Source organism: Dreissena polymorpha, chromosome 5 (assembly GCF_020536995.1).
Source record: "Dreissena polymorpha isolate Duluth1 chromosome 5, UMN_Dpol_1.0, whole genome shotgun sequence".
NCBI classification, from domain to species: domain Eukaryota; kingdom Metazoa; phylum Mollusca; class Bivalvia; order Myida; family Dreissenidae; genus Dreissena; species Dreissena polymorpha.
In genome coordinates this window covers 50037129-50065070 of record NC_068359.1, presented here as the reverse complement: position 1 = coordinate 50065070, position 27942 = coordinate 50037129, and the positions used below count along the sequence as shown (strand labels likewise).

General features: G+C 34.2%; 1 protein-coding gene across 4 annotated transcripts in view; it reads right to left on the bottom strand.

Annotated features, from left to right (window-relative positions):
* Positions 1 to 1156: 1156 nt before the first annotated feature.
* The window catches only part of LOC127832517 (lisH domain-containing protein ARMC9-like), a 68126-nt gene continuing 41340 nt past the window's right edge, over positions 1157 to 27942 (bottom strand). Inside the window, exons 21-24 of one of the 4 annotated variants that reach the window (XM_052358016.1) lie at positions 21955 to 22159; positions 21453 to 21671; positions 15939 to 15977; positions 1157 to 4294 (exon numbers count right to left, since the gene is read on the bottom strand). In XM_052358016.1, coding sequence (XP_052213976.1) covers positions 4230 to 4294; positions 15939 to 15977; positions 21453 to 21671; positions 21955 to 22159 — 528 coding nt within the window. In that variant the 3' untranslated portion in view covers positions 1157 to 4229. Of the gene's footprint in view, positions 4295 to 10558; positions 10585 to 15938; positions 15978 to 21452; positions 21672 to 21954; positions 22160 to 27942 lie in introns of all 4 variants that reach the window. The other 3 variants (XM_052358019.1, XM_052358017.1, XM_052358018.1) reach the window with 3 other exon arrangements.

The window sequence follows — 27942 nt, the reverse complement described above, 5'->3', positions numbered from 1 at the left end:
GGGAATGATTTTTTGCATATTTCGATAAGAAACCCGATAAAAAAGATATCGAAACAAAATCTTAACTCCCATTTGTATGTAAGGATATACATGTTGCAAACAAAAAAATGAAAGTGCTATAGATATGCGCGTCTGTTATTTGTATATACTTATTTATCTGAGATTTGTTCCTTCACTGTTCCATCATTGTTCTGGGAAAAAGTGGGAAATTAAATACCGGTACAAACCAGATTTAGTTTTGATGTCATATATGGATCTTTAAACATTGCAGCAATCAATAAAGTTACAACCATGTCGTGTGATTTTAAACTTTGATTTAATATTGAACTACGTATTGTGTAAAATTTTAAAATGAACGACGAGAATTTCAATAGAGTATTAACTAAACTTAAGTCAATGATCATAGAATACAATGTATTCTATAGGTCTTTGCTTAAATTTAGATTTTTTTAAATTAATACGATGCTTTTGGGGGTTTAAGTTATGAAGTGCCTGTCAAGAAGTTTTAATTTCATTCTCTGTACGTAAATTGTATCATCACAATCAAGTCTTTCCAACAAACACAGGACTAATCAAAGATTTACAAAATACACATTTTATTTACATATCTTTGGACTAATTAAAAAAAAATCAGCGTCGATTTGAACGTTCATGTAAACGTCACTGCGCGACACCATTGTGTTAAAAGCAATAATATCGGGAAATTGCAATCATTCTGGAATAGAGAACGCGCCGTTCGTCTCCCAAATGCGTAATTTATAGTACTGCTTCAATGCGTTTAAACCAAAATTGTTTCATGAAAGAAACCCGATCGGTTTTTGAGACGAACAATTTGCGTACAAACACGAACATTGACGTTTAATTCGTCTATAGCGATAATGTACCAATAATACATCTTCATTGTAGTGGAAGATTGAACGGAGCGACTGTCTTGATATTTGGAAGTCCCTTTATGTCTGTTAACAGTGAATTAAATATACTTATTACGAAAAATCTCACCATTTAAAAATTAACATGGTCGAAGGTCAAATTATCGCGTGAAAAAGAATTTCAAGTGATATAACCCTGTAACCTAATAGTCATTGTATGTAACCTAATAGTTATTGTAGAGTATCCATATAGTACTTGTTTGCAAATAAATATAAGGATTCTCACATGATTTCACTACGTTTTATTGAATAAATAAATATATCAAATAATATCACTAACAAGAATCACATTTAAGCAGGGCAAATATTTCCACACACATATCCTATAAATGACAGAAGTAAAATAAAACTGGGTACCCATCATTATCAATGTCGTTATCAGCACTGCAATTACAAGTACTGTCATAACCAGAACTGTCATTATCAGTATGTCATTATCAGTATCAGTATTGTCATTATCTGTATTGTCATCATCATTAGTGTTCCTTTTTGTACTTGCATTATCATCTATGCCATTATCAGCACTGTCATTACCACAATAAAACATATGTTTCCCAAATCGAAATTCATAGTCCACAGACCTTTGGTGACAAATGTATTCAATGAAAGATTAAAGTCTCTATAACGCTCAAAATCAATGAAAATTTTGTAAAGTATTTTTGTAAAATAAACACCTAAACAATCAATGTTCCTTAAAGCTATAGGCACAATTGTAAAGCTAGATGTGGTATGCTTACATACATTTTTGTAGATACAGAACGCTTGTTTTTATTTATTTGTGACACAATTTGTTAACATCCCGCGAATATATCTATTCATACGACACACAAACACTAAAATGGAACCATGTTAGTGTTTATGTGTCGTATGAATAGATATCTTTGTGGGAAATTAAAATGGAATTAAATATGCAAAACAATAATAAAAACGAGCATTTTGTATATACAAACATCTATTTTACCAGACCACATCTGACGTGGAAATTTTAGCAATTGCCATAAGGAACAATGATTTTTAATTGTTTAGCTTTATTTTACCAAATATTGTACGAAATTGTTGTTGATTTTAAGTAGTAATGTTACTTTAGGTAAATGTAAGAACATGGATCAAAATTCAGCGTTCAGCAACTCTTCTCAATGTCAAGCTTACAAAATAATTTCCAAAAATTAACACAAAGCAAACAAAGAAAAGAGAGATAAGTCAAAATTATGAATTCAGCTTCATTGATATGCAAACATTTATCACAGACAGCATCAGATTCTGTTATTAGATCCAACATTTGCCATACATCATCCTTCAGTCTTAATTGCCCAAGATGCCAAGATGTCTGTGACTTTTAAAGGAGAATCAAACATTTTGGCTGCTTGTTAGAGAATAAGACAGAGAATTTCACAAATATGTTCCCACAGAACTGTACAAGTAATAGACATTAGGGTTATGATGTGACACCAATTTAATGCAAGTAAAAAGTAAGAGGTATAAATGCAAGTACTCTACTTACCTAATTATTCTAATGTTTATTAAAAGAAGATTCAAATAATTGAGAATACAAAAAAAAATAAATACAACTACTTATTGAAACAGCTGTTTGTTATTTATTTGTGATAAAAACAGAAATAGACACCTCAATCATAAATCACTGAGTTACTTTTTATGGGCTGTGATCTGTGAAAAGGGGGTTTCATGAATGTGCTTAAAGTGTCGTCCCAGATAAGCCTGTGCAGTCTGCACAGGATAATCAGGGATGACACTTTTTGCTTCTATAGTATTTTTTTGTTTACAGTAAATCTCTGCTTTGCAAAAGTCCATGGGTTGATGTGGAAAGTGTCGTCCCTGATTAGCCTGTGAAGACTGCACAGGCTCATCTGGTACGACACTTATGCTTACCCCGGTATGCATTTAACCCCCTTTTGACAGAGCACGGCTCATATGTGAAGGTTGAACAAGTCATGTCCAGAAGGTAAGATGGCTCAACATTGTACTGTTTTCAGAACTGCACTCATGTCTAAAACCCGCTGTTTTAGGTTCAAATTTGACTTTGACCTCTAAATGTGACCTTGACCTTTAACGTCAGGAGATGAGTGATACATGTCAAATGCATTCCCCTGATGGCTGTCATTTGAAGTGAGGCAAAATTTGTATGAAACAATTTTAACTTTGGCTTTTAAGTATGGCATTGACCTTCCAAATGGGGCATAAATAGGCTTTATACACTTCTGAATCATTCCCATATCTTTACAGTTAATTCATGTCAGTCCTTTTAAGTAATTAATTTCACAGATAAATACACTGAGAAACCTATTTTAAAACTGACATATAAACCTAATATTATATGCTTTACAAGAGAACAAAATTATCCTAAAATCATAATGCTAAAAAATAATTGATATGATTAAAACAATCAATATGATTTTCATTAAACAAATGTTTTGATTTATTCTATAAAAAAAAACATTAAAAAAATAATGCATTAACTAAATGCAATAAAAAATAAATTCATAGTGTTGAAAGCATACTTTCTATGGCAATCACATGAGACTCTTACATTGAGACAAGTACATGTAAATACACTGGACGGCTATTATAAATACTTATATGCAACAAATGCCATTTTTGGATTATAAGATGGTAAACAAACATTTACGTATAGCATCCAAATGATAAACACACTGTTATGTCCATTCTGATATGTTAACAGATAAAATGATTAAGAATGCAAAAGCCTTCTGCTTATTAAATAATGCTGACATAAAGAATATGACATGCATGGTAATAAGGTTATAATATTCATAGAAAATCACATTTTATAAGAAGGTTATTGTTGAAAAAAGAACATTATATTAATGAAAATCGTTTTATCTTTTAAAATTGTATAATTAAATCAAATATAATTAATTATAATTGTTTCAAAATATGTATTACCTTTTTAACACAATAACAATAAGGAGTTTATAACATACACATAAAGGTTAAAAAATTGAATGTCAAATTTCAGAAGCCAATTGAAATACACTAAATACAGTTGTGTTTAACCTATTACAAGGTCAAAATTAAAAGCAAAACTCTGATGTCAGACAGTACACAAGAAACACAGATGTAAACATTCACTAAGTCTTCTTGATGTCAAAGACTCCTAGTTCACAAGAAACACAGAGATAAGTATTCAATAATTTAAAGCTTACTCCAAACATTGACATCACAAAATAGCATAAATGCATAGGGTTATTTTCACTAAACCCATGTAAGTAGTTATTAAACCCGTTGCAGTGACCTCAGGAGGCCAAGGTTAAAGGTCAAAGGCTACTTCATCCCATTGTCAAGAGTGCTGCCTGCTGATGCCTTTCTTGGGCTTATACTTCCACCCGCTGAAAACAGACATGGTGGAATTTTTAACAGCTGTAAAAAGTTACTGTATTTTAGGTTTTGCAATGGTCTACAAAAAAGTGACAGATTTAAAATGGATTATTCATAGTTTCTAAGAGAAAAAAACTAACAGTGAAAATAATAGATCATTTGTTTATGTTTTCTGTAACTTTGCTTCTCATAATTCCAAATGATAACAGTGAATTTACAAATTGCCAATGATGTCAAATTTTGATTTAAATATGCCATCATTTAATACAATAACCATCAAGTTAAACAAGTTAAAATCAATTATTAAACAAGTAAGTCCCAAAGTCGCTCAATTGAGATACAAAGGAACTGACCTGTTCTGTGCAGCCCTAGATATCATTATAACAAATGTTCTGACCAAGTTTCAAAAAGTTAACTTTAAATGTAACTTAAGTGTGCTAACAAGGTTTTACTATAGCTATTTAAGAAAAATTCCCAGCACCAGGTGGCCATGTTTTTCAACTGACACAACTCATCCAAGATATCATTAAAACAAATGTTCTGACCAAGTTTCATGAAGACTGGACAATAAATGTGACTTTAAGATAATTTACAATTAAGTTTTTACTTATATAGCCATATAAGGACAAATGCCCTGCCCCCTGTTTGCAATGTGTTTCAACCAAATGAAACCATTTTTTAATTCATCCAAGATATCATTTGGACATATCTTCTGAACAACTTTCATGAAGATCTGACAATAAATGTAGCCTCTATAGTGTAAACAAGGTTTTACATTAGCCATATATAGCCATACAGGGAAAAATGCCCCGCCCCCTGGTGGCCATGTTTTTCAAGAACCTGGAATCATTTTCCAAATTGTCGAAAATATCATTGGAACAAATCTTCTGACCAAGTTTCATGACGATGGGACAATGCGGCCTATAGAGTGTTAACAAGGTTTAACTATAGCCATAACTGGAAAAATGCCCCGCCCCCTGGTGGCCATGTTTTTCATGCAACTGGAATCATTTTCAAACTTGTCCATGATACCATTGGCACAAATTTATCCAAGTTTCATGACGATTGGACAATATAGGTGGCCTCTAGAGTGTTAACAAGGTAATACTAAAGCCATATGTAGCCATATAAGGAAAAATGCCCCTGGTGGCCATGTTTTTCAAGCTTATGGAACCATTTTCAAACTGGTCCAAGATATCCTTTGAGCAAATCTTCTGACCAAGTTTCTAGATGATTTGACAATGAATGTGATCTCTTGAGTGTTAACAAGGTTTTACTGGTACTATGGCCGCATAGGGAAAAATTCCTGGCCCCCCTTGCGGCCATGTTTTTCAAGCAAACCAAACCATTTTAAAACTCGTCAATTGGCACAAATCTTCTTACCAAATTACATGAAGATTGGACAATAAATGTAGAGTAGAGTGTTCACAAGACACATGTTGACGCCGCACAATGGACAAAAGGCGATCACAAAAACTCACCATGAGCACATTTTGAGTTCTTTAGTCAGAAGGCAATCATGTACCAAACATTTGACGTTTAAAAAGTATATATTCAAGTCTCTTACAATCATTTTGGATATAGATTTTATTTACTCTTAGCAACAATAAACATGTATATAAATCATAATTATTTGTCATATTTTAATTTCCCTGGCGGAGACAGCTGTTTTAATTTTGCTCCATGATTTTACTGTTTTTTTGTTACAAAATGCATTTTCCAATTGTTCTGTTTATAAAGCTCTTGACTTTTTTTTATTAGAAAAATACAACTGAAATAATTGTTAGCTGTAGAAATATAGTACCACAAAAAACTATGCACAAGGTCTGAGGATGAGGTGACTTGTGTTAGCAAAGTCAATAATGTAAAATTTGTTGTTGTTTTTTTTCCCAGACAAACGCCAGTGTTCCGTTCAAACCATTTTAGCAATACACAAACTGTTATAGCTTGCAAACAGTGAGTTTAATGCCTTACGGGGAGTCACACTAATCTGCAATCAATTTGTATACCACAATTGACCTTTCGACAGCTAGAGTGAAGCCACGCCCACCGATTTCAAGGGGGGTCACTCCGCCGAAGTCCGTCATAAAAATGGCTACGCGAATCGGCCGCATAAGTGAACCAAAAAGGCCTCATGGTATACCAGAAAGGCCATACAATAGTTTTTATTATCATTGAATAGTGGTGCTGAATATAATTATCATATCTATTAAATAGTCAAAACTTTTTTATTAGTCTACTTAAAAGCCGTTAAATTTATTATCAAAGTCGGCAAAATTATCGCCAATTATCGCATACAGTATGAATTGTTCGTTAGTCACAATATTTTTCCTTGAGTAATAGATGTTTCAGTTTTTTAATTAAAAGCCGTTAATTTTTGCAACCGATGGCAACATCGCAATTGTGGCACAGGTAAGTAAATTTATTATAATAGAAGACGATGAACGTTTTTATTGAAATCCGATATAACACATATCTACAATGCGTTTGGTCAAAATGACCCATGAGCATTGTTATAATCGTAAAACATAGTTAAAGTCGTCAAAAAAGTAACATACACAATATATTATTATATATTATTATTTCCTCGTAAACTATCTTCTGCAATATTTAAAATATAAAAAGTTGAAAGAATTTTCATGTACAAAAAAACTCGCTAATCAGACCGGGTTTTCAAAGGGTCATTCACAGTTTGCGGCATCTGTTTTGATAACGGATTAGTAGAAAGCCCACATATGGTGTAAAATGACACTTATTGGCCCCTATTGATAATTACTTGCGCATTTTAAAATAGTTTCTTAACTTACATTAAATTTGGAAGACTTAAACGGAAAGAAATAAAAAATGTTTTATTCTATGTGATATTATTAAAAATATTAACTGATTGTCTTTATTATTACGCATTTCATTAGCATTAAAAAAATCTAGCAAAGTTTATAATGTCTTATTTATTTGCCGACTGCATTAGAATGTCAAATTTATTTAACGTTGGCCACCTTTGAAAAATGGTTTTAAATGTTCCTTTCTAATTTGTCTATATAGAGGATAAACAAGTACAAAGTTATACTCTTTTTTATAACGTGTCCGTTGCAAAACTTACATTTTCTATTTTCGCGTAGTATCTTATTATTACGACTGTGTTTTGCTTTCGGGCGATCGCTTAATATGTTGAGATTAAGCTGTTCGTGTGGACGACCACAAAGACGAATCCAACGTTTGAATTTTTCAAGATTAGTACCCGGTTGAGGGAACGGAAAAAACGTACTTCCATCTTTTAACCGTTCTGGATACATTGTGTCTGAATAACAAGTGCCATAACAGCACCTTTTAACCATTTTCTTTGTTTGAAACACAGAATTACGTATAAGCTTATGTGTCGGACAACGGCGAGTTTGACGGACAAAATGGCAGATAGTAACGGGCCTAATCAATGCTGTAATCTGATTGGTTAATAAGCCTGTCAATCAATCGGCTGTCGAAAGGTCAATTGAAGGTAATATTGAAAGAGCCAATGGCTGTGTTCATTTGTTCCCTTTCCTTGAAAATATTTTGCTATGTTTTGGTAATAATAAGGTTTAACCCATTTATGCCTAGGGTCTAGAAAAAAGGCCTTGGCAAACAGCGTAGACCCAGATGAGACACCGCATGATGCGGCGTCTATCATGCGGCGTCTCATCAGGGTCTGCGCAGTTTGCTTAAAGGAATTTCTGTACGAAATATTATATATATAGAAATAAATATACTAGACATCCCTAATTTTGGAAATAAATTGATCCAATTTCAAAGAATGGGAGAGTCCACTAGGCATAAATGGGTTAACCATTTGTGCAGGGCATGGCAGACTGTTTGGTCATTCCAAGACAATGCACATCAACAAGGTTATGTTATCTACATAATATACTGCCAGAATAATACTATGGTCAATAAAGAAATGATGTACGCTTCACAAGTGAAATAACTGAATAAGCACTCTTTATATCTATGTTTCTATGAAGTTAAAGCAGTAATTATACAACATATTTATTATTAAATCCATTGAAACTGACTCAAATTAAAATCCAATGACAAAGTATATTCAACAAACAGAAAACTCACTGAAGCTCTTAATACTCAGGAAATACAGTCATTTATTATATACCTGTTTAATGCTTTTAACAAAATACAGGTTGTATCAATCGTTGAAATAAAAAATCCCTTATTACGCTACTCGCTGTTTCGAATTCTGTATTACCATACTAGCCGGACTACTTCAACCCGTTTAATGACGTCACATTACGCTCACCAAAAATAGAAATATTTTATATTACGAAATATATTACGTAGTGCATCGTGTGACGTCATTTCTGTGACAAAACACAATAGTTTTATCTAAACTCTCTGGAATTTAAGGACATGTCGGACGTGGTGTTTTTTAACAGTAAACTATTTGTTAAAAGCATCGAAAGAATTCAAAACGTATTTTTGAGTGGGTGTTAATTATGCATAAATGTATATTTCGATAGGAATACAATAAAATAGACAGTGTGGTTTAAACTAAGTTTCGATAAAGACATGGAAGAATAGAAGTGGAAGTGCATATCGTTTCAACGCTTTTGTTATAAACATTGGATTAAAGTTGTCGTGGCTTGTGCTATTTCGCGTCACTCGAGGCTCTGCCTCTCGTGTGATACGTCATCACACAAGCCACTCGAGTGATACAAACTCTTGGAACAATTGACTAGCGTAATATTCCGTATATATGAGGCAAGTAATGTAAATCAAGTTATTTATTTGTTGTGAAAGCCTACGAGATGTCAGTGATATTTTAGGAAAACGTTTTAATGGAGATATGACACTCTGAAATTACCTTAAAATTTAGATTTTTCATTTGTTATTTATTAAGTAGATACTTACAAAGTGTCAGAAATACAACTGATTCGTTGCATTTATACACAGAAGTTCTAGGTAAAAATTATGTAAGATTTCATAAGAATTGACAAATAAGAGTGCCATGATGGTCAATGTCGCTCACCTGAGTACAATAACTGAAATCTTTATGATTCAATGTAGTCTTTACGGAAAACACTTATTATAAGTATTAGTGTTTAAAAGTGAGCAATATCTGAACCAAAACGCCACAAATCTTTTGGGGTTGAATATCACACTTTCCTAAGATATTACAACCTTCATTGATATAATTAAGATAAGCAAAACCAGAACAATATATATAATTATGTATGTTTAAAGGGACTATGTTGTTTCAAAGAGCCCTAAAAGGGTGACTCCTTTAAAACATGCATTAAAAAAAAAAACAACATAATTCTATGCTTTATATATTATAAATAACAAAAAAGTTTTACATTCTGAGAAAAAATATATTTTATAGTATAGGTTTGCTTGTTTTGCTTTTTTTATTTACAGTTTGAAATAATAATTGTAAAAATTCTATTATACCCATTTATTGAACAGTTATTTACCAAGCATGATCGAGGGTGCAGTTGGTTGCACGTCAACTTTCATTTCTTTGCGTGGCTCCAAAGTCTTTATTTCAAAACCCGCTTAGGATTTTATTTATTTTTATTAATCCCTTACTAATCTGCTTCTAAATCCCTTACTAATCTGCTTCTATCAAATGTATCGTTTTCTATTTTGTTTTGATGAACCGAATGCAAAATTATGTTCTGGTTAAGTTATTTTATGTAAACAGAAATAAATTATAATTGCACTAGGAATCCAGGATTTTCTTGAAATCTCTTAAAACTTAAAGATTAAACCATTATTATTAAGAGAGAATGAAAATAAATTATCTTTTGGGAAAAAAATTATCCATGCGTGCTTGAATTCAAAGTTAATGCGATAGACTTATTTTGTCTCTTTAAACAATACCATTAATTTTGTATACAATTATAATAATGTCTCATCTAAAATCAGAAACTCTGATGGACGACAGACAATTGCTATGTAAAGGACTTTACTCTTAACCCATTTATGCCTAGTGTCTAGAAAAAAGGCCTTGGCAAACAGCGTAGACCAAGATGAGACGCCACATGATAAGGCGTCTCATCTGGGTCTGTGCTGTTTGCTTAAAGGAATTCCTGTAAGAAATATTCTTAATATAGAAATAAATATACTAGACATCCCTAATTTTGGAAATAAATTGATCCAATTTTGAAGGATGGGAGAGTCCACTAGGCATAAATGGGTTAAACAACAATGGAACATGGCCTGAGTGTAAGCATGGTGATTAGCTCATACAAAATAGGTGGTGAGATAAGGAGAGCATGAAATTCACTTACAGGTGACAGATCCACTATTTTACCACCTTGTATAACAAATAGGGCGTATCATTTAACAATAGATATGAGCCATAACCATAAGAAAACAAGAGCACCGCCTTGCGGGTGCAGACCGCTCATCTATTTTCTTTTAACGGGTGAAGGGACTCTCAATTTCAATCACAAAGGAGGGAGGGGTGGAGTGAGGGTGTGGTGTATAGTGTGAGGGTGTGGTGGTCATTTGTGAGATGATCTTAAAAAAAAAAAAAATTGGGGGGGGGGGGGGTTGGGGGGAGGGGATTCTTGGGTTCGATGTTTGGACGGTATTTCATAAATAAAATAATAAAAATAAATATTTGTGTTTTTTAACCGTTTCAAAAAAAATAATTTGGGGGGGGGGTGGGGTGGGTGGGTGGGGGGGTATAGTGTGAGGGTGTGGTAGTCATTTGTGAGATGATCGTAAAAAAAAATAAAATAAAAAAATAAAAAAAATAGGGGGGGGGATTCGGGGGGGGGGGGGGGGGGGGGGGGGGAGGTCACGGGGGATGATGGTTTGGGTGGAGTCTATAGTGGTTTGTCAGGTAAGAGTAGTTTTGTCAATCAAATCTAATCGTAAATAAAGAAGTTATGGCAATTTTAGCAAAATTTTATAATTTTACCTTGAGAGTCCAGGTCATTCAAAGGTCAAGGTAATTTAACTTGCCAGGTACAGTAACCTCATGATAGCATGAAAGTATTTGAAGTTTAAAAGCAATAGCCTTGATACTTTAGAAGTAAAGTGGATCGAAACACAAAATTTAACCATATATTCAAAGTTACTAAGTCAAAAATGGGCCATAATTCCGTACAAATGACAACCAGAGTTATGCAACTTGTCCTTTTACTGTCCCCTTATGATAGTTTGCGAGTGTTCCAAGTATGAAAGCAATATCTATGATACTTTAGGGGTAAAGTGGACCAAAGCACAAAACTTAACCAAATTTTCAATTTTCTAAGTATAAAGGGCCCACAATTCCGTCCAAATGCCAGTCAGAGTTACATAACTTTGCCTGCACAGTCCCCTTATGATAGTTAATAAGTGTTGCAAGTATGAAAGCAATAGCTTTGATACTGTAGGAATAAAATGGACCTGAACACAAAACTTAACCAAAATTTTCAATTTTCTAAGTATAAAAAGGGCACATAATTCTGTCAAAATGCACGCCAGAGTTATCTAACTTTGCCTGCCCAGTCCCCTCATGATAGTAAGTAAGTGTACCAAGTTTGAATGCAATAGCATTGATACTTTCTGAGAAAAGTGGACCTAAACGCAAAACTTAACCGGACGCCGACGCCAAGGTGATGACAATAGCTCATAAATTTTTTTCAAAAAATAGATGAGCTAAAAAGGGTCTTAATGCATGTGTATCCCAGATTAGCTCATCAGGAATGACACTTTCTACCTTAACTGGATTTTTGCTAATAAAAGACTTCTTTTTAACAAAAAAGAGGATAGTGTTGTCCCTGATTAGCCTGTACAGACTGCACTGGTACAGCACTTTATACACATGCTTTAAGTCCCCTTTTCCTAGATTGCTGCTCGTATGCTGTTTAAATTCAGCAGAACCAACAAAAAACTAGAAACTGGACAGCATTACACAACAAACACAAGCAAATTCGTTGAATTGATATCCCTGCCAATATGCACTTGGACACTCTTACCAAGTTTCCATGAAATCCGCCAAAGCACTTCCAAGATATGGCTTCGGACACACAAAAAAGCATTTTTTCAAGAAACAAAGGGCCATAGATCTGTTATTAACAGATGGTGTACAATTTCATTTGTAGTGCATCATCCTATTATCCATATATATACTCATACCAAGTTTCAATGAAATCCGCCAAAGCACTTCCAAGACATGGCTCCAGACGGACGGACAGAAAGACGGATGGACAACGCCAAAACAATATCCCTACGCCTAAGGCGGAGGATAATGAAAATACCAAAACACTGCAATTCCCATCACAAAACTGACCATTACATATTGGCATATCATATATGACTACGTCAAAACAATAGATGGATGGGCATGCAGATCAAGTACAGAGAACAACATATCCAATGGCCAATTAGCCTAGGCCACTATATCATCAAGAAACACTGTGACAAATAGTATAACACTAATTATAACATAGTATGACATTAATATATCAATATTCAAATGATGCAGACAGATATGGTAAATCTGCCATGACATCTGGGCAGGACAATTTAACCCATTTATGCCTAGTGGACTCTCCAATCCTTCTGAATTGGATCAATTTATTTCCAAAATTAGGGATGCCTCCTAGTGGACTCTCCAATCCTTCTAAATTGGATCAATTTATTTCCAAAATTAGGGATGCCTCGTTTATTTATTTCTATATTTAGAATATTTCTTACAGAAATTCCTTTAAGCAAACAACGCAGACCCAAATGAGACGCCGCATGATGCTGCGTCTCATCTGGGTCTACGCTGTTTGCAAAGGCCTAAATTTTTCTAGAAGCTAGGCATAAATGGGTTAAACTCCCTAGCAGGGGCTTCCATGAACATTATCTCAGGAAACAGTTGTAAGTTAAACAGTTATTATATTAAATATTAATTATCAATTCAGAGTGTATTCTTCCAGTAACTTGACACAAATTCTAAAGAGAAATATTCTCCCCCCCCCCCTCCCCAAGTTTAAAAATTACAAATGGACAACTTAAACATCAATTGTGTCTTGTTCTGATAAAACAGGGCATAATGCATGTGCGCAAAGTGTCGTTCCAGATTAACCTGTGCAATCCGCACAGGCTAATCAGGGACAACACTTTCTGCTTTTATGGTATTTTTCGTTTAAAGGAAGTCCCTTCTTACCAAAAATCTTGTTTTGGCGGAAAGTGTCGTCCCTGATTAGCCTGTGCGGACTGCACAGGTTAATCTGGGACAACACTTTACGCACATGCATTATGCCCAGTTTTCTCAGAACGTGACACAATTATACTATCTTTTCATAATTAAACGGTTAATTAATCTGTCATTTTATCAAGCATCATCTACTTAAATTTTGGAAAACATACTAGTACAAAGTTACCCAAACTATTTCTCAGATTTAAATAAATGTATTAACAAGCCATGTGTTCATCAGACGCAATTTATGACATCATTTCTCTGACAAAATCTACTTGTTTAAGCAAGACTCTCTGGATTTAAGGGACAATAATTTGGACTGGGTGTTTTTTTAAGATTACTAAAATATTAAATATTTTAAAAGCATTTAACAAATCCAAAATGTATTTAGGATTGTGTGTTTGTAATGCATAATTGTTTACTTCAATAAAAATAAAATAACTATCTTTGACAAGATTACGATTTTGTAAATCGTGTTTTGGGTCAAAATGGTTAGCATTCGATACAATATTTTAAAAAAAATGTGACTTAAAACAAAAGCATTTTGATAAAGGGATGGAAGAACAGGAAATGGAAGTGCATATTGTTGCAACTTTATTGTTATAAGAATTGGATTAAAGTTTATTTCCTCCAATTTCAAACCTGATGAGATTTTCAGAAAGTTTGGCCATGATCATGTGAAAACTGGTTGAGTTAGAGATTGGAAACCAAAAATGTAGACTGCAATTAGTGACAGACTCTGAATTGTGGGACACTGTATGGCTCCCTTTGTTTAAAATTAACAAGGCAATCAGTTGACCAGTTATTGATTGGAAACAATTTCACTCTAAGTGTAACAGTGACCTTGACCTTTGACAAAGTGACCATAATTTCAAAGGGGCGATCTGACGCTATATATAAATGCACATGGGAAGTATCAAGCCAATCCGTCCCTCCGTTAACCAATTATTGATTGTAAACAATTTTTACTCTTAGTGTGACAGTGACCTTGACCTTTGACCTAATGACCACAATTTCAATAAGGTTCATCTACTGTCAAAGGCCAATGCACATGGAAAGTATAAAGCCATTTGGTTTATCAGTTCACAAGTTATTGATAAGACTTCAGACAGACAGACAGACCGACAGACATCAAGCAAAACAATATTACCCCTCTTCTTCAAAGGGGGGCATACACATTAAACAATATAACTATTACCTTTCAACGTTCATTTAACACATGACAAAAGTAGTCACCAGTCTTTACATACTGGTAATTTATCATCATGTTGTTTTTCATGCTAAATGAATTATAACAATCTCACACAGGAAAAAACTATTTTTTTCAAGCTTCCCCAAAATGTAAAAGCCCAGTCTGCTAATGGCATTTCCTATTAAATGCATAAATAGGAAATCAACAGGAAGCAAAGAAAAGCAATACATAATATGGTATAACATTATGAAAATAACTGTTTAATGCATCCTATATTTAAACTATTATAGACCTGAAACTATTACTATGAGACCTGAAAGCATAACATAACAAGGGACAAAATTGTCACAAAACCAGGTTTTCATTGTGAAAAAAAATCTGATAAAGGGAGAAAACTCAAACTGAACTTTTGAAATGAACAAAAAAAATTAATCCCCTTTGTAAGTTTTTTTTTTTAAATCTATTTTTAGTCGTGGCGACCTTGACATTGGAGATATTGATGTGATTCTTTCGTGCGACACACCGTCCCATGATGGTGAACAAATGTGCCAAATGATTTTAAAATCTCACAATGAATGACATAGTTATGGCCAGGACAAGCTAATTTATGGCCATTTTTGACCTTTGAACTCAAAGTGTGACCTTGACCTTGGAGATATCGACGTAATTATTTCGCGCGACACACCGTCCAATGATGGTGAACAAATGTGCCAAATGATTTTAAAATCTGACAATGAACGACATACTTATGGCCCGGACAAGCTTGTTCCGCCCGCCCGCCAGCCAGCCAGCCAGCCAGCCCGCAAGCCAGCCAGCCAGCCCGCCCGCATTCGCCAATCTAATAAAAAGTTTTTTCCTTCGGAAAACCTGGTTAAATATGTAAAATATCATATATTAATATTACCTACACATCTATGATTGTGATATTTTTAACATCCACTATATTTTGTTTCCCCTCGAAAAAGACAGTCACTTACAGCCAAAATTTATATTACTAAAAATTATGTATGTCTATATCTATGAATTCTTTCATAAATGACATTTACACAAATCAAAAGTTTAACTTAAAATGTCACATTTTTTACTGGGAGTGTGCAACATAATTCGAAAGAACTGAACATAAAAGTTTATAACTACGGTATCTCATACAGAAATGTTCATTAGATACAACAGTTTCATGCTCATCCCTTGATACCATTTGGAAGAAGCAACTGTAAAAACGAAAAACCAAACAGAAAAAAAACACTTAAATGTATGCAAAATAATAACATAATTATTCATGTCCCATTCCACTTACGTGTACAGAACAAACCAAGTCTGCATGGCTGAGAGTTGTCTACAGCATAATATAAAACTGCTTATCAATACTGAGGCTTTTATAAACAAGAAGACAAAGATGGCCCTGTCTCGCTCACCTGGGCTTAGTCCAAATTTTTGACGCTCTTAAATATTAAGCTACTTTTTATATGGGTAATATTTGGAGCGTACAAAGGGTGAAAGACCAATTATGTGGTGGGAATTTTTTGTTCTTTGTCTATATTGTTGCGCAAGGATTTTGTGCGCAACATTCAAGCCCCGATATAAGACACTTAATAATAACTGATTGCAATAATATTTACATACCTGTGTAGATAATTAATTTATCGATAATGTTCCATAAAAATTATGTAATGACACTTTGAATTTTGCACGCCTGAGCAATTTAAATCCAACCACTATTCAATTTTTCAATATCTCTCGATTCGCTCGCTGTGTAGATATAAATCGATAACACGACCTCGATGTAAAGCATCTGGTTTAAAGTGGAAGAATAAACAGCGTAAAATACAGTTTGCGTTCGTCTGTTGTGGTGCAGCGCGTTACATAGTAAACCAATGTTATACTTTTCTGGATTAATTTAGCATTGTTTTTTTTTCTAAATTGACAATTAAAAAGTTCTGAAATAAATTACATCTTTTATTTTTATACTGTACATAAATAATATTGATACAGATCGTACAGTATACCGTCCTTTGTAACGTAGAATGTAAGTACATAAAACAACACAGACAGAGGTGCGAAAAAAAAATGCATAAAGCCTTCCTGAAACTTAGAACAGTGAATAGAAACTGCACCATATCTGTTTTGAACATATGCTTATTAAATCGACAAAGTTTAGCATACTAGATCTAGTTACGTAAAAGTAGGTGTTAAAAGCTCATGTTAAATAAAATTACGCGTACACGTTACACCGTAATGCCTTCTTCTGATTGGTTCATATTTAAATCAGTTTCATGACATGGCTACAGGTCAGTGATTGTTTTGCGATTTAAGCAGAAGTTTAACTGAAGAATTTATGCCTTTCTAACTTCGAATCGACGATATTTGATGTAAAAATGAACTTCTGAATTAAAACTGAATGAGTTGGTAATGTTATTTTGCAATTTTACGCAAATTGATGAAAATTTAAACTTTCTGGTTTCCACCACAAAAAAGGTCCTTCAACGATGAGACGTTCCAAAGAATTTAGCCCATATAAAAAGTATCTCTAAATTCTTTGCGCGTCTTATAAATGAGACTAACCTGGGCTAAACAAATTAAGTGGGATTATAATTGAAACTATGATGCTTTTGAAAATAATTGTATATTGTTATCATGTAAGAACAAGAACAAAATAGTTAAATTACATAGGTTCACTTTAGGTTTTAAATTTTCTATTTAAGTATGAAATGCTTAAACTTAACAGATGAGCAGTGTATTTAATATCCTTTCAAATGAAATATGCCTTTCCATTTATTTATTTTTAAAGAGCATATTAAAACTGCTGGTAAAATAATGGCTTATGCATTACAAATATTGCAGTGAATGTGAAATTGACATTTATAAATGATCTTCTTGTATGTCTATTCATATAATTGGATAAGAATTTCTATAAGTCATTCTGACAAAATATAGTTAATCAAAAAAGTCAGTGCATGTTAGCCTGAGTTCTAGCTGATTCTTATAAGACACAGTAAATATGGGAACCACGATGACAAAAAAACAATGATTTTACACACATCTTACCCTGTTTAAGGTCCTGTATGAAGCCATACAATCAAATCAAGGGATGGTTCTCAAATTATCTTATTAAATTGCTATCAATTTTAAAGGTACAGTATTTACCAGTGATGTTTTAGTGAAAAAATTAATTACAAACCTGAAGTACAAAAATTGAAATCCAAGACAAAAGTTATACTTAACAGAGGGATAATAAAATGCAGAAATATTTATTTCTTACATTTGCTCTTGAATCGATTATGATGAATGAATATGTGAACATTGACAAGACAAATAATTGTAAGAGAATAATCATGATAATAAATAATTTTACTTCCAAGTGTCAAAAGAATACCTAATAATCAAGGGTAACACATTTAAAATGAAGACGTCTCATTTGATCACTGTTTGAAAATTTGGTAACACATCACGTTTTTAATTATTGTAAATAAGTGGTCCTGAATGGAAAAATGTTTCATAGTAGTGTTAAAAAAAATGGTGTTTTGTATTAATATCATTTTTAAGTGGCAATCTCAGTCCTAAAAGTATTTACAAAATGTAATTTGTTAGCAATAAATGATCTGAACTCGATGGTTTGTATTTTGAAAAGACAGCAATTCTAGCCCCATAAAATATTCATGATGGTTTAATGTCTTATTTTCAACAGAGGTTGGAATATGTATAGGACTACAAAGGCTGTACAGTTATAGCATTGAACATATTTCAAAGGATAAAACATCATTTAATTTTAGACATTTTGCATGTCAGAAAATAACAATCACACATTAATGAATGTCTGAAACGTATGAACAAAGATTTAATGGAAATGTGTATTCATAACAGCACTTTAACCAATTGATCGATAATCATGTGATGATTAATAGACTTTTGGCATGTTAAAAGCTACAATAATTCGCTTTAACCAACGTGTCAATTATGATGCTGCAAAAACAGAGACTATGTTTTAATTGACTTCAAATGGATGAGAAATCAAGTATCATACAGAAGGAGAATAGAGTAACTTATTTGTCACATCTTGATAAATAATTGTTTCAATCACAGTTTTTACTTTTAACCCTTTCCCACTCAGAGGCAAAGTGAAAATGGCTATATGCAAATAGCATAAAACCAGAACAGCCTGCAAGTAACTCTCAGTCTGTTCAGGCTTTATATTGTTTGCTGCTCATTAGTATATAATGGTTGGAACTGAAGCCTTTAAACCTTGAACATAGTTAGAAAGGTCTTTAATTAAATTTCACTTTCTAAGACTACAAATGCATCAAAATACTTATCTAAGTGGTAAAAGGTTAAGGCTTCTCATTGTTACGATAATAAGCACATATCTTGTACTTTATGCATCACATAGTCAATAGGAAAACACATGAGGGTTTCTCTGAAAAAACAGGGGTAAACCACATAGGCTAATCCGAAAGTGTCTTCCCTGTACAGCCAGTACAGCCTGTACAGTCTAATTATTCTGGAATGACACTCTGCACATATGCATTAACCCTTTGCATGCTGGGAAATTTGTCGTCTGCTAAAATGTCATCTGCTGAATTTCTAAAATTTGCATTTTGTTCGATTTTTTTCAAAGAATACTATCAGAATAGCAAACAGTTTGGATCCAGATGAGACGCCACAGAACGTGGCGTCTCATCTGGATCCAAACTGTTTGCAAAGGCCTTTAAAATTTGGTTCCTGAACTGAAAGGGTTAAGGCCTGTTTGCCAAAAGCAAGGCTTATATCTAAAGCAATAGATATAAGTAGATAAATGGATCAAAATACTTTTTTAGGCAGTAACAAAGAACACAGCATTTTGTAAAATCCCTGAACTTTTCCCTTGACAAGTGCCAGTGACCTTGATGACAGATGAGCAAGCTGAGGCTGATGTTTGTTGTACATTTTTCATCACAGTGAATTAAATTTCATATGGGTTTTCATTGTAGTAAATTTTGAGGAAAACAAAATATATACATATATATATCCTTTTTTCTTTGTGTAAAGGTAAAGTAGAATTGTATGATTTTATTATATTGATAAAGCAAAGCATGAACTTATATAAACTAATACAACAATATTAAAGATAATTTCAGTGTTTGGTTTAAGTAGTATGTAGTAATATTAAAAACCCTGAAACTCTTACATTTAAACTTTTGACTGCATTGGCGCAGAAATCGTAACTTATAAAACAGAAATACAGTTAAATTGCTTTCCTAAATAGATTTAAGAGCCAATATTATAGAAAATAGCAGTGTTTGTTTATTATGCAAAACGTAGTAAAAAAACACAACTGTCATGTGCGTAACTGATTAAAAAAAAAAATGTTGCCTTTGATTACAATGCGGATAGTCTTGTCTTGATAATTAAACTCTGAAGGGAAATGAAAAAGCAACATTAAGTGATGCCTGAATTTAAAGAATAACCCAGATTTGATACAGAATGTTTTGTACTAGAATTACAAGCTTTAGGACAAGTTTGCCCACATTTCTTGATTATGAGTAGATAAATGGGAGCCATTTGATTTGATTCTCACACTCATTTTGTTGGAGATATACCGGTAGTCTTTGATAGGAAAATACCAATGGATCAAAATAATGATTTAATTTTTAAGTGGAATGTATAGAACTGCTCTTCAAGTGAAAGAATTAAGCGCTTAAGAAGTTTGAGGGAAGAATATCTCCTAGTGCATTATGTGACGCCAATAACTGATATTTAATTTAATAATCAATTGAGCTTTTATTGTTGTTTTTTTAAAACATTAAGGCTCCACCTGAGATTGGCTTTGAAATATGATTGAAAAAAAGACAACATAAATACCTTCAAAACATTGGATTTATTATCATGACAATAATTAAAAGGGTACTGGAATAAAAGGCGGACATGATATACTTGTAGCCATTTTTTTTCAATAAACCAGACCCTTTTTTAACCTAACCAGGATATCATAAGAAACAATCGTCTGAAAAAAGTTTCGTAAAGATTGGAAAAAAGTGACTACAAATGATCACAAGGTTTCAAATGAACCATTTTTTAACTTTAAGATATCATAAGACCAAGTATTATGAGCAAATTTCATCACAAGGTTTCACTATAGCCATATATTGAACATCTTTTTACTACCTGATTTACCACTTTGTCCTCACACTATTAATAGGCACTTATTTGCTATATAAATCTTACGAACCTAGGGCAACATTGTTTCAACAGTTATATGTAGTAAGATTTCAAGAGAAAACAATGCCAGGGCATTTGTTATATACTTTTATTCTATGAAAGCTGGGCTTTATGCATGTGCAGAAAGTGTCGTCATTCATTTGCCTGTGCACTCTGCACATGTTAATCTGCCATAGCATCTTCTGCCTAAACTGGATTTTTGCTAAGAAAGAGATTTACTTTAAACAAAAAATACCATTATACAAGCAGAAAGTCAACTCTAAAATTAGCCTGTGGAGATTGCACAGGCTATTCTGAGAAGACACATGCTGCACATGCATTAAGCTTTGTTTTCCAATTACGAGCCTGATATTAACCCATTTATGCCTAGCATCTAGAACAAAGGCCTTGGCAAACAGCGTTGACCCAGATGAGACGCCCCATGATGCGGCGTCTCATCTGGGTCTGCGCTGTTTGCTGAAAGAAATTTCTGTAAGAAATATTCTAAATATAGAAATAAATATACTAGACATCCCTAATTTTGGAAATAAAGTGATCCAATTTAGAAGGATGGGAGAGTCCACTAGGCATAAATGGGTTAAGAAAAAGTAATAAAATCTGCCTAGAAGCTGTCCAATACCTGATTTACCCGCAGAACTGGGCCTAGGACCAGACTCAGAGAACTGGGGTGCAGGAGGCATCTGGCTGATAGAGCCCCTGCTCGACGGTCTCTTGGCCGCATTGGGGTCAGGGGTCCGAGGAATACGTGGCCTGGAACCGAACGCCTTGTCGTAGTCCGGATTTCCCGGCTTAATGACTTTTGGTGTAGTCCCCCCTGATGATTTTGCACTCTGAGGCCCTTGAAAATGCATGTGTTGTTGTTGGCATGTTAATGGCTTGTAAAAGGTCACTGAGACTTGAAAAGAAAGGCAGCTTATAACTTGTAAAAACGAGAAAGAGCTTATCTGGTGAATGATTCTCAAGATTTATGCTTATTAACATATAGACTTTTATTGTAAATGTTTTTGCAGAATGAAGCCAAATGGACGAGTTCTGTCAAGAAAATGTGCTTTTTCTTAAAGAATACTGTTGTTTTTTCACCAAATTATTATGATTTAAATGCATATTTCCACTGTACTTACTAGAAGAATTCCTGACTTCACTCTCCTGTGTACCGGGCCTGCTGCCACTGCGGGTGGGTGGGCGCACAGTGATGTCCTTGACCCCGGGGTCAGGTCGACCCGTGGCCTGGCTGGCAGGGCGGCTCCCGTCTGCTGCTGCCCGCCGATGACCTGGGGTGACAGGGCGCTGTAGAGGACCATCCTGCGACATCACAGAGTCTGTATGCTGAGGGAGGGGTAATAAACAGTGGGTATTTCACATTTTGGGAATTGGGCTGTGTCAATTTGCAAACAGAAAATTTGTGTTTCGATTGACGAAAATTGGCAAAGATAGTGTTGCTATTTTTTTGCTAACAAATACTTTAATTTGAGAATAAAAATGAATTAAGTATTATATTTACACAGGCCAACTAATAGAGCTGGTTATAAGATGAATTCAATGTTGAGACTTGAAATTAGAAAAAAAAAAGAATTTTTTGGAAATCTTCAATTGAGAATTTTTAGATCCCATTTGGGAAAAATATATACTTTTTCTATTGGGAATCGATCCTATTGGACCCAAAGTTGAAAGAAAATAAACACTGATTGATGAGAGTGGTTGGGATATCACAAAGTCTGTGTGCCATAATTACAGAATAATAGATGGGAATGGATAGAGAAGTATATTTGTAGCATCTGTAAGCTGAGGGAGGAATAATGGATATGAGTGGATAGAAAAGTATATTTGTAGAATCTGTAAGCTGAGGGAGGAATAATGTATGAGAGTGGATAGAGAAGTATATTTGTAGAATCTGTAAGCAGTGGGAGGAATAATGGATGAGAGTGAATAATGAAGTACATTTGAAGAATCTGTAAGCTGAAGGAAGAATAATGGATGAGAGTGGATAGAAAAGTATATTTGTAGCATCTGTAATCTGAGGGAGGAATAATGGATGAGAGTGGATAGAGAAGTATATTTTTAGTATCTGTAAGCAGTGGAATGAATAATAGATCAGAGTGGATAGAGAAGTGCATTTGTAAAACCTGTAAGCTGAGGGAAGAATAATGGATGAGAGTGGATAGAGAAGTATATTTGTAGAATCTGTAAGCACTGGGAGGAATAATAGATGAGAGTGGATAATGAAGCATATTTGTATAATATGTAAGCTGGGGGAAGAATAATGGATGAGAGTGGATAATGAAGTACATTTGTAGAATCTGTAAGCTGAGGGAAGAATAATGGATGAGAGTGGAAAGCGAAGAACATTTGTAGAATCTGTAAGCTAAGGGAAGAATAATGGATGAGAGTGGATAAAGATGTACATTTGTAGAATCTGTAAGCTAAGGGAAGAATTATGGATGAGAGTGGATATAGAGGTACATTTGTAGAATCTGTAAGCTGAGGGAAGAATAATGGAAGAGAGTGGATAATGAAGTACATTTGTAGAATCTGTAACCTGAGGGAAGAATAATGGATGAAAGTGGATAATGAAGTACATTTGTAGAATCCGTAAGCAGAGGGAAGAATAATGGATGAGAGTGGATAAAGAAGTACATTTGTAGAATCAGTAAGCTAAGGGAAGAATAATGGATGAGAGTGGATAAAGAAGTACATTTGTAGAATCTGTAAGCTGAGGGAAGAATAATGGAAGAGAGTGGATAATGAAGTACATTTGTAGAATCTGAAAGCTGAGGGAAGAATAATGGATGAAAGTGGATAATGAAGTACATTTGTAGAATCTGTAAGCTAAGGGAAGAATATTGGATGAGAATGGATTATGAAGTATATTTGTAGAATCTGTAAGCTGAGGGAAGAATAATGGATGAGAGTGGATAATGAAGTATATTTGTAGAATCTGTAAGCTGAGGGAGGAATAATGGATGAGATTAGATAATTAAGAATATTTGTAGAGTTTGCATGCTAAGGAAGAGTTACTAGATGAGAGTGGACAAAGAGGGATATCACTGAGACTGTTTGCTGCAGAAGCAATATTAGACTAGAGTGGATAAAGGGGGATATCACTGAGACTGTATGCTGCAGAAGCAATATTAGATGACAGTGTATAACCCTTTACCACTTGGATAATCAGTTTAGCCTGTTTGTAGTCCCTTACAAAAACAAATTAAATTTAAGACCTTCCTAATATATTAAAGTTCTAAATATAAAGAAGTGAAACTCCAGCTGCCGGAGCAGCTTTATTTCACTACCCTAAGTAGTGTTTTTCCCAGGCCGTTTTAGTGTGGCGCGGCGCCATGCCTTTTTTGTAGCGCCACGCTGCCCCCTTTCAAAGCCATTTAGCGCCACGCTGCCCTTTCCAAATGCCGCCGCTCTGCCCTATCATGAGCACCGGCTGTTTTCCTTCCCCTTTTGTAACTGTATGCTTAATCACAAGATTTAATCAAAATTGTGCTCCTTTTATGGCCCATAGGCGTTTCTAAGTGCTTTGATGTAACCAATTAATTGAACTAGTATCAGATTATGGCCCCAAGGCAGCACAGATTCTGGTGTTTGTGACTTATTCATGCGTACATAACCCTGTGTAAATATCAATTGATGATGTCAGTGCCGCACTAATCGGTCAGTAATGTGTACTCCTCCATGATAAAATCGTGGACTGTTACTTCTGGTACTTTTGATGAAAAACTTGATGTTATCCTCGTGGAAATTGTGCATTTCATGCATAGTTCAGGTATATCAAAACATATATTTTTACGTGTAATTACATTTAAAAACACAAACAAATCAATTCTTTAGCGCTATTGTCTTCATTACAGTCGAAACCCTATGACTCGAACTCGCTTGGCTCGAATTTCCGGTTGGCTCGAAGCACCGATTTTTTATGCCTATAAATTCATATAAAATTTTGTCGGATGGTTCGAACTCGCATGGCTCAGTTATCGGATGGCTTGAACTGTTTTCACAGTCCCGTCTGCAGTTTTCACACGTTCTTATGTTCGGATGGCTCGAACTCCCTTCGGGTCCCAAAAATCGATTAGGACCGCTTGATTAAAGGCACGCACAAATTGATTTAGCACTAGTCAAATAAACTGTTAATCAATTAGAACCGTTTGATTAAAGGCACGCAATAATTGATTTAACACCTGTTTGCTAACATGTCATTTACTCAATCGTTAATTGATTTGAGTAAAAGATGACATTTTTTATAACAGCTGGCGTTCTTGTAGATGCTGTATTATTATGGCTGCAACAGCTAAATCGCTTCTTGCTGAGCTACGCTAAAACGTGCTGATATTTACAAAATGCTATTTGTTAATTGTATTTGTAACTGTTAAATAATTTTTGTAAATCTAAGTATTAAGTATATATTTGTTTCTTATTAACTTATTAATTCAAAAGCAGTAAGTAGTGCAAAGCAGTACGGGGTTTAAGCAATATGTGGATTTATAAGAAATCTGATGGCTGAATTCCGGATTGCTCGAACTATTGTTGCCGGTCCCGACAAGTTCGAGCCATCGGGTTTCAACTGTATAATTAATAATTGAAATAATTACTGAGACGATGACTAATTAAACAAAATGCGAAACAGGTATTAGGCGGACGTATTATACGATTTTACATTGCTACGCGCACCTGTCGCATACAACTTTTAAACAAGATGGTGGACTATACAGAATTAAATTGTGACTCAGCAAAATGGCAAATAACATTGTAAACGATCAAATTAACTATGGAGATCATACATAAAGAAGGAATAAATGAGATGTGTGTGATATGTTGATGTATGTCACGGAAACAAGTGTAAGCGATCAGTTTACTTGCAATGTTGAACATCTGACAAGATTATCGTTAGAAAATGGGATAGGAAAAACACGGTTTCTTTTATATGTTAGTTGATCTGTGTATAATCAGATTTATGTACATATATTTCTTTTTTATGTTTGTTGTGCTGTACAGTTTATTGAAACAGCATGAAACTAAAATGTACATTGCAAGGTAAATATAAAGTAAGTTAAATACGTCAATGACCATTTAATATGCTTGTATATATTTTATGTTTTTTTCCATAACTGCCTCTAATTCAATTGCATGTTTCTCCCTAATTCAGTTATTCACGGAACCTTTTTGCCCTTTTTGCCTAAACTGCACAATGAAATGACCGTTTTGATAGTAATGTGCCATGCCCCTTTGCCCTCCTGGGAAAAACACTAACCCTAAGATACTGATGAGCAGCAAACAGCATAAAACAAACAAGAGCTGTCACCATAGGATGACTTATGCCCCCTATAAACGCTTGGTAGTAGTTATGAGCTTTTTTGGAAACCTAAATGCAGATTTCGAAACCTAAACGCGGACCATAAGTTCAAGGTCAAGGTCGCAGGGGTAAAAATTTGTGTGCCTATGAAAAGGCCTTGTCCATATACACATGCATGCCAAATATGAAATTGCTATTTGAAGCGACATAGAAGTTATGAGCATTTTTCGAAGTCTAAACGCAAAGTGTGACGGACAGACGGATGGACAGTCCGATTACTATATGCCCTCTTTCGGGGGCATACAAATGTCTTAGAATTTCAAAATATATCAGAAAGCCACATTAACTAGAGAGCGGACACCATGCTAAATCCTTGAAATGCACTAAGTGACCCAGTGACCTAGTTTTTGACCCAGCATGACCAATATTCGTACTTGACCTAGATATTGTCTTGATACAAGTTCTAACCAAGTTTGGTAAAGATCAGATGAAAACCACTTCAATTAGAGAGCTGACACCATGCTTAATCCTTGAAATGCAATAAGTGACCCCGTGACCTAGTTTTTGACCCGGCATGACCCATATTCAAAGTTTGCCTAGATATTGTCTTGATTCAACTTCTGACCAAGTTTGGTAAAGATCAGATGAAAACTACTTCAATTAGAAAGCGGACACCATGCTAAATCCTTGAAATGCACTAATTGACCCCGTGACCTAGTTTTTGACCCGGCATGACCCATATTCGAACTTGACCTAGATATTGTCTTGATACAACTTCTGACTAAGTTTTGTAAAGATCAGATGAAAACTTTTTGAATTAGAGAGTGGACACGAAAAGTGTGACAGACTGACAGACAGACTGACAGTCAGACTGACAGACAGACTAACAGAGGGATAGTGCAAAAACTATATACCCCCTTTTCTTCGAAAGGGGGCTTAAAAAGCCTGCAATTATGTTGCAGGCTGTTTTGTGTTTTTTTGCTGATTGCATAGGGCCATTTTCATTTTTTCTTTGGGAAACAGATAAAGTAGTTAATTTGTTTGTTTCATTAAATTATAATTCACAACTTATTGAGACAATAACAGTTTCATATTAGTTAGTTCCTATTATTAGGAGTTCATGTACATAGATATAGAATCTACAACAAGCATAGGTACTATTTCCTTTTTAACTGTTTGTTTTCATTTAAAAAATGTAAAAGAGGAGAACATCACGGGAATAATACCATCATTATGTCCATAATGCACAGAAAAACCGTAAAATTTTGGACATTTTTTCACATTTATTTTTTACTCTTTGAAATAGTGTCTTAAACCTTTTTTAAATCAATATCATTCCATATAAACAACCAAAAAGCTTAAGATAAAGATTTTGCTTATTTTCTAATAACTTCATGTTCCTGGCAGTAAATTGTTTTTAAATCTGCTTTAAGGTTTCAGTAGATATGTCACTTATATATTTATATGTATTACAGCTTAAAGGGAGGTCTCTTCCTAGCTAAAATCTAGTATAAGCGTAAAGTATTATCCATCTTTAGCCTGTGCTGACTGCACAGGCTAATTTGTAACACCACTTTATGCACATGCATTAACCCCAGTTTTCTCAGAAAATGGCTAATTGTAAGACATAACATTTTAACACTTCCCACTAAGAAGCAAAGCGAAAATGGCTATGTGCAAACAGCATAAAACCAGAACAGCCTGCCATTAACTCAGTCTGTTAACGTTTTATGCTGTTTGCTGCTCATCAGTATCTAAGCTTTGGAAGTAAACATAACTTTCTAAGGGACTACAAATGTGTGAAAATACGCATCTA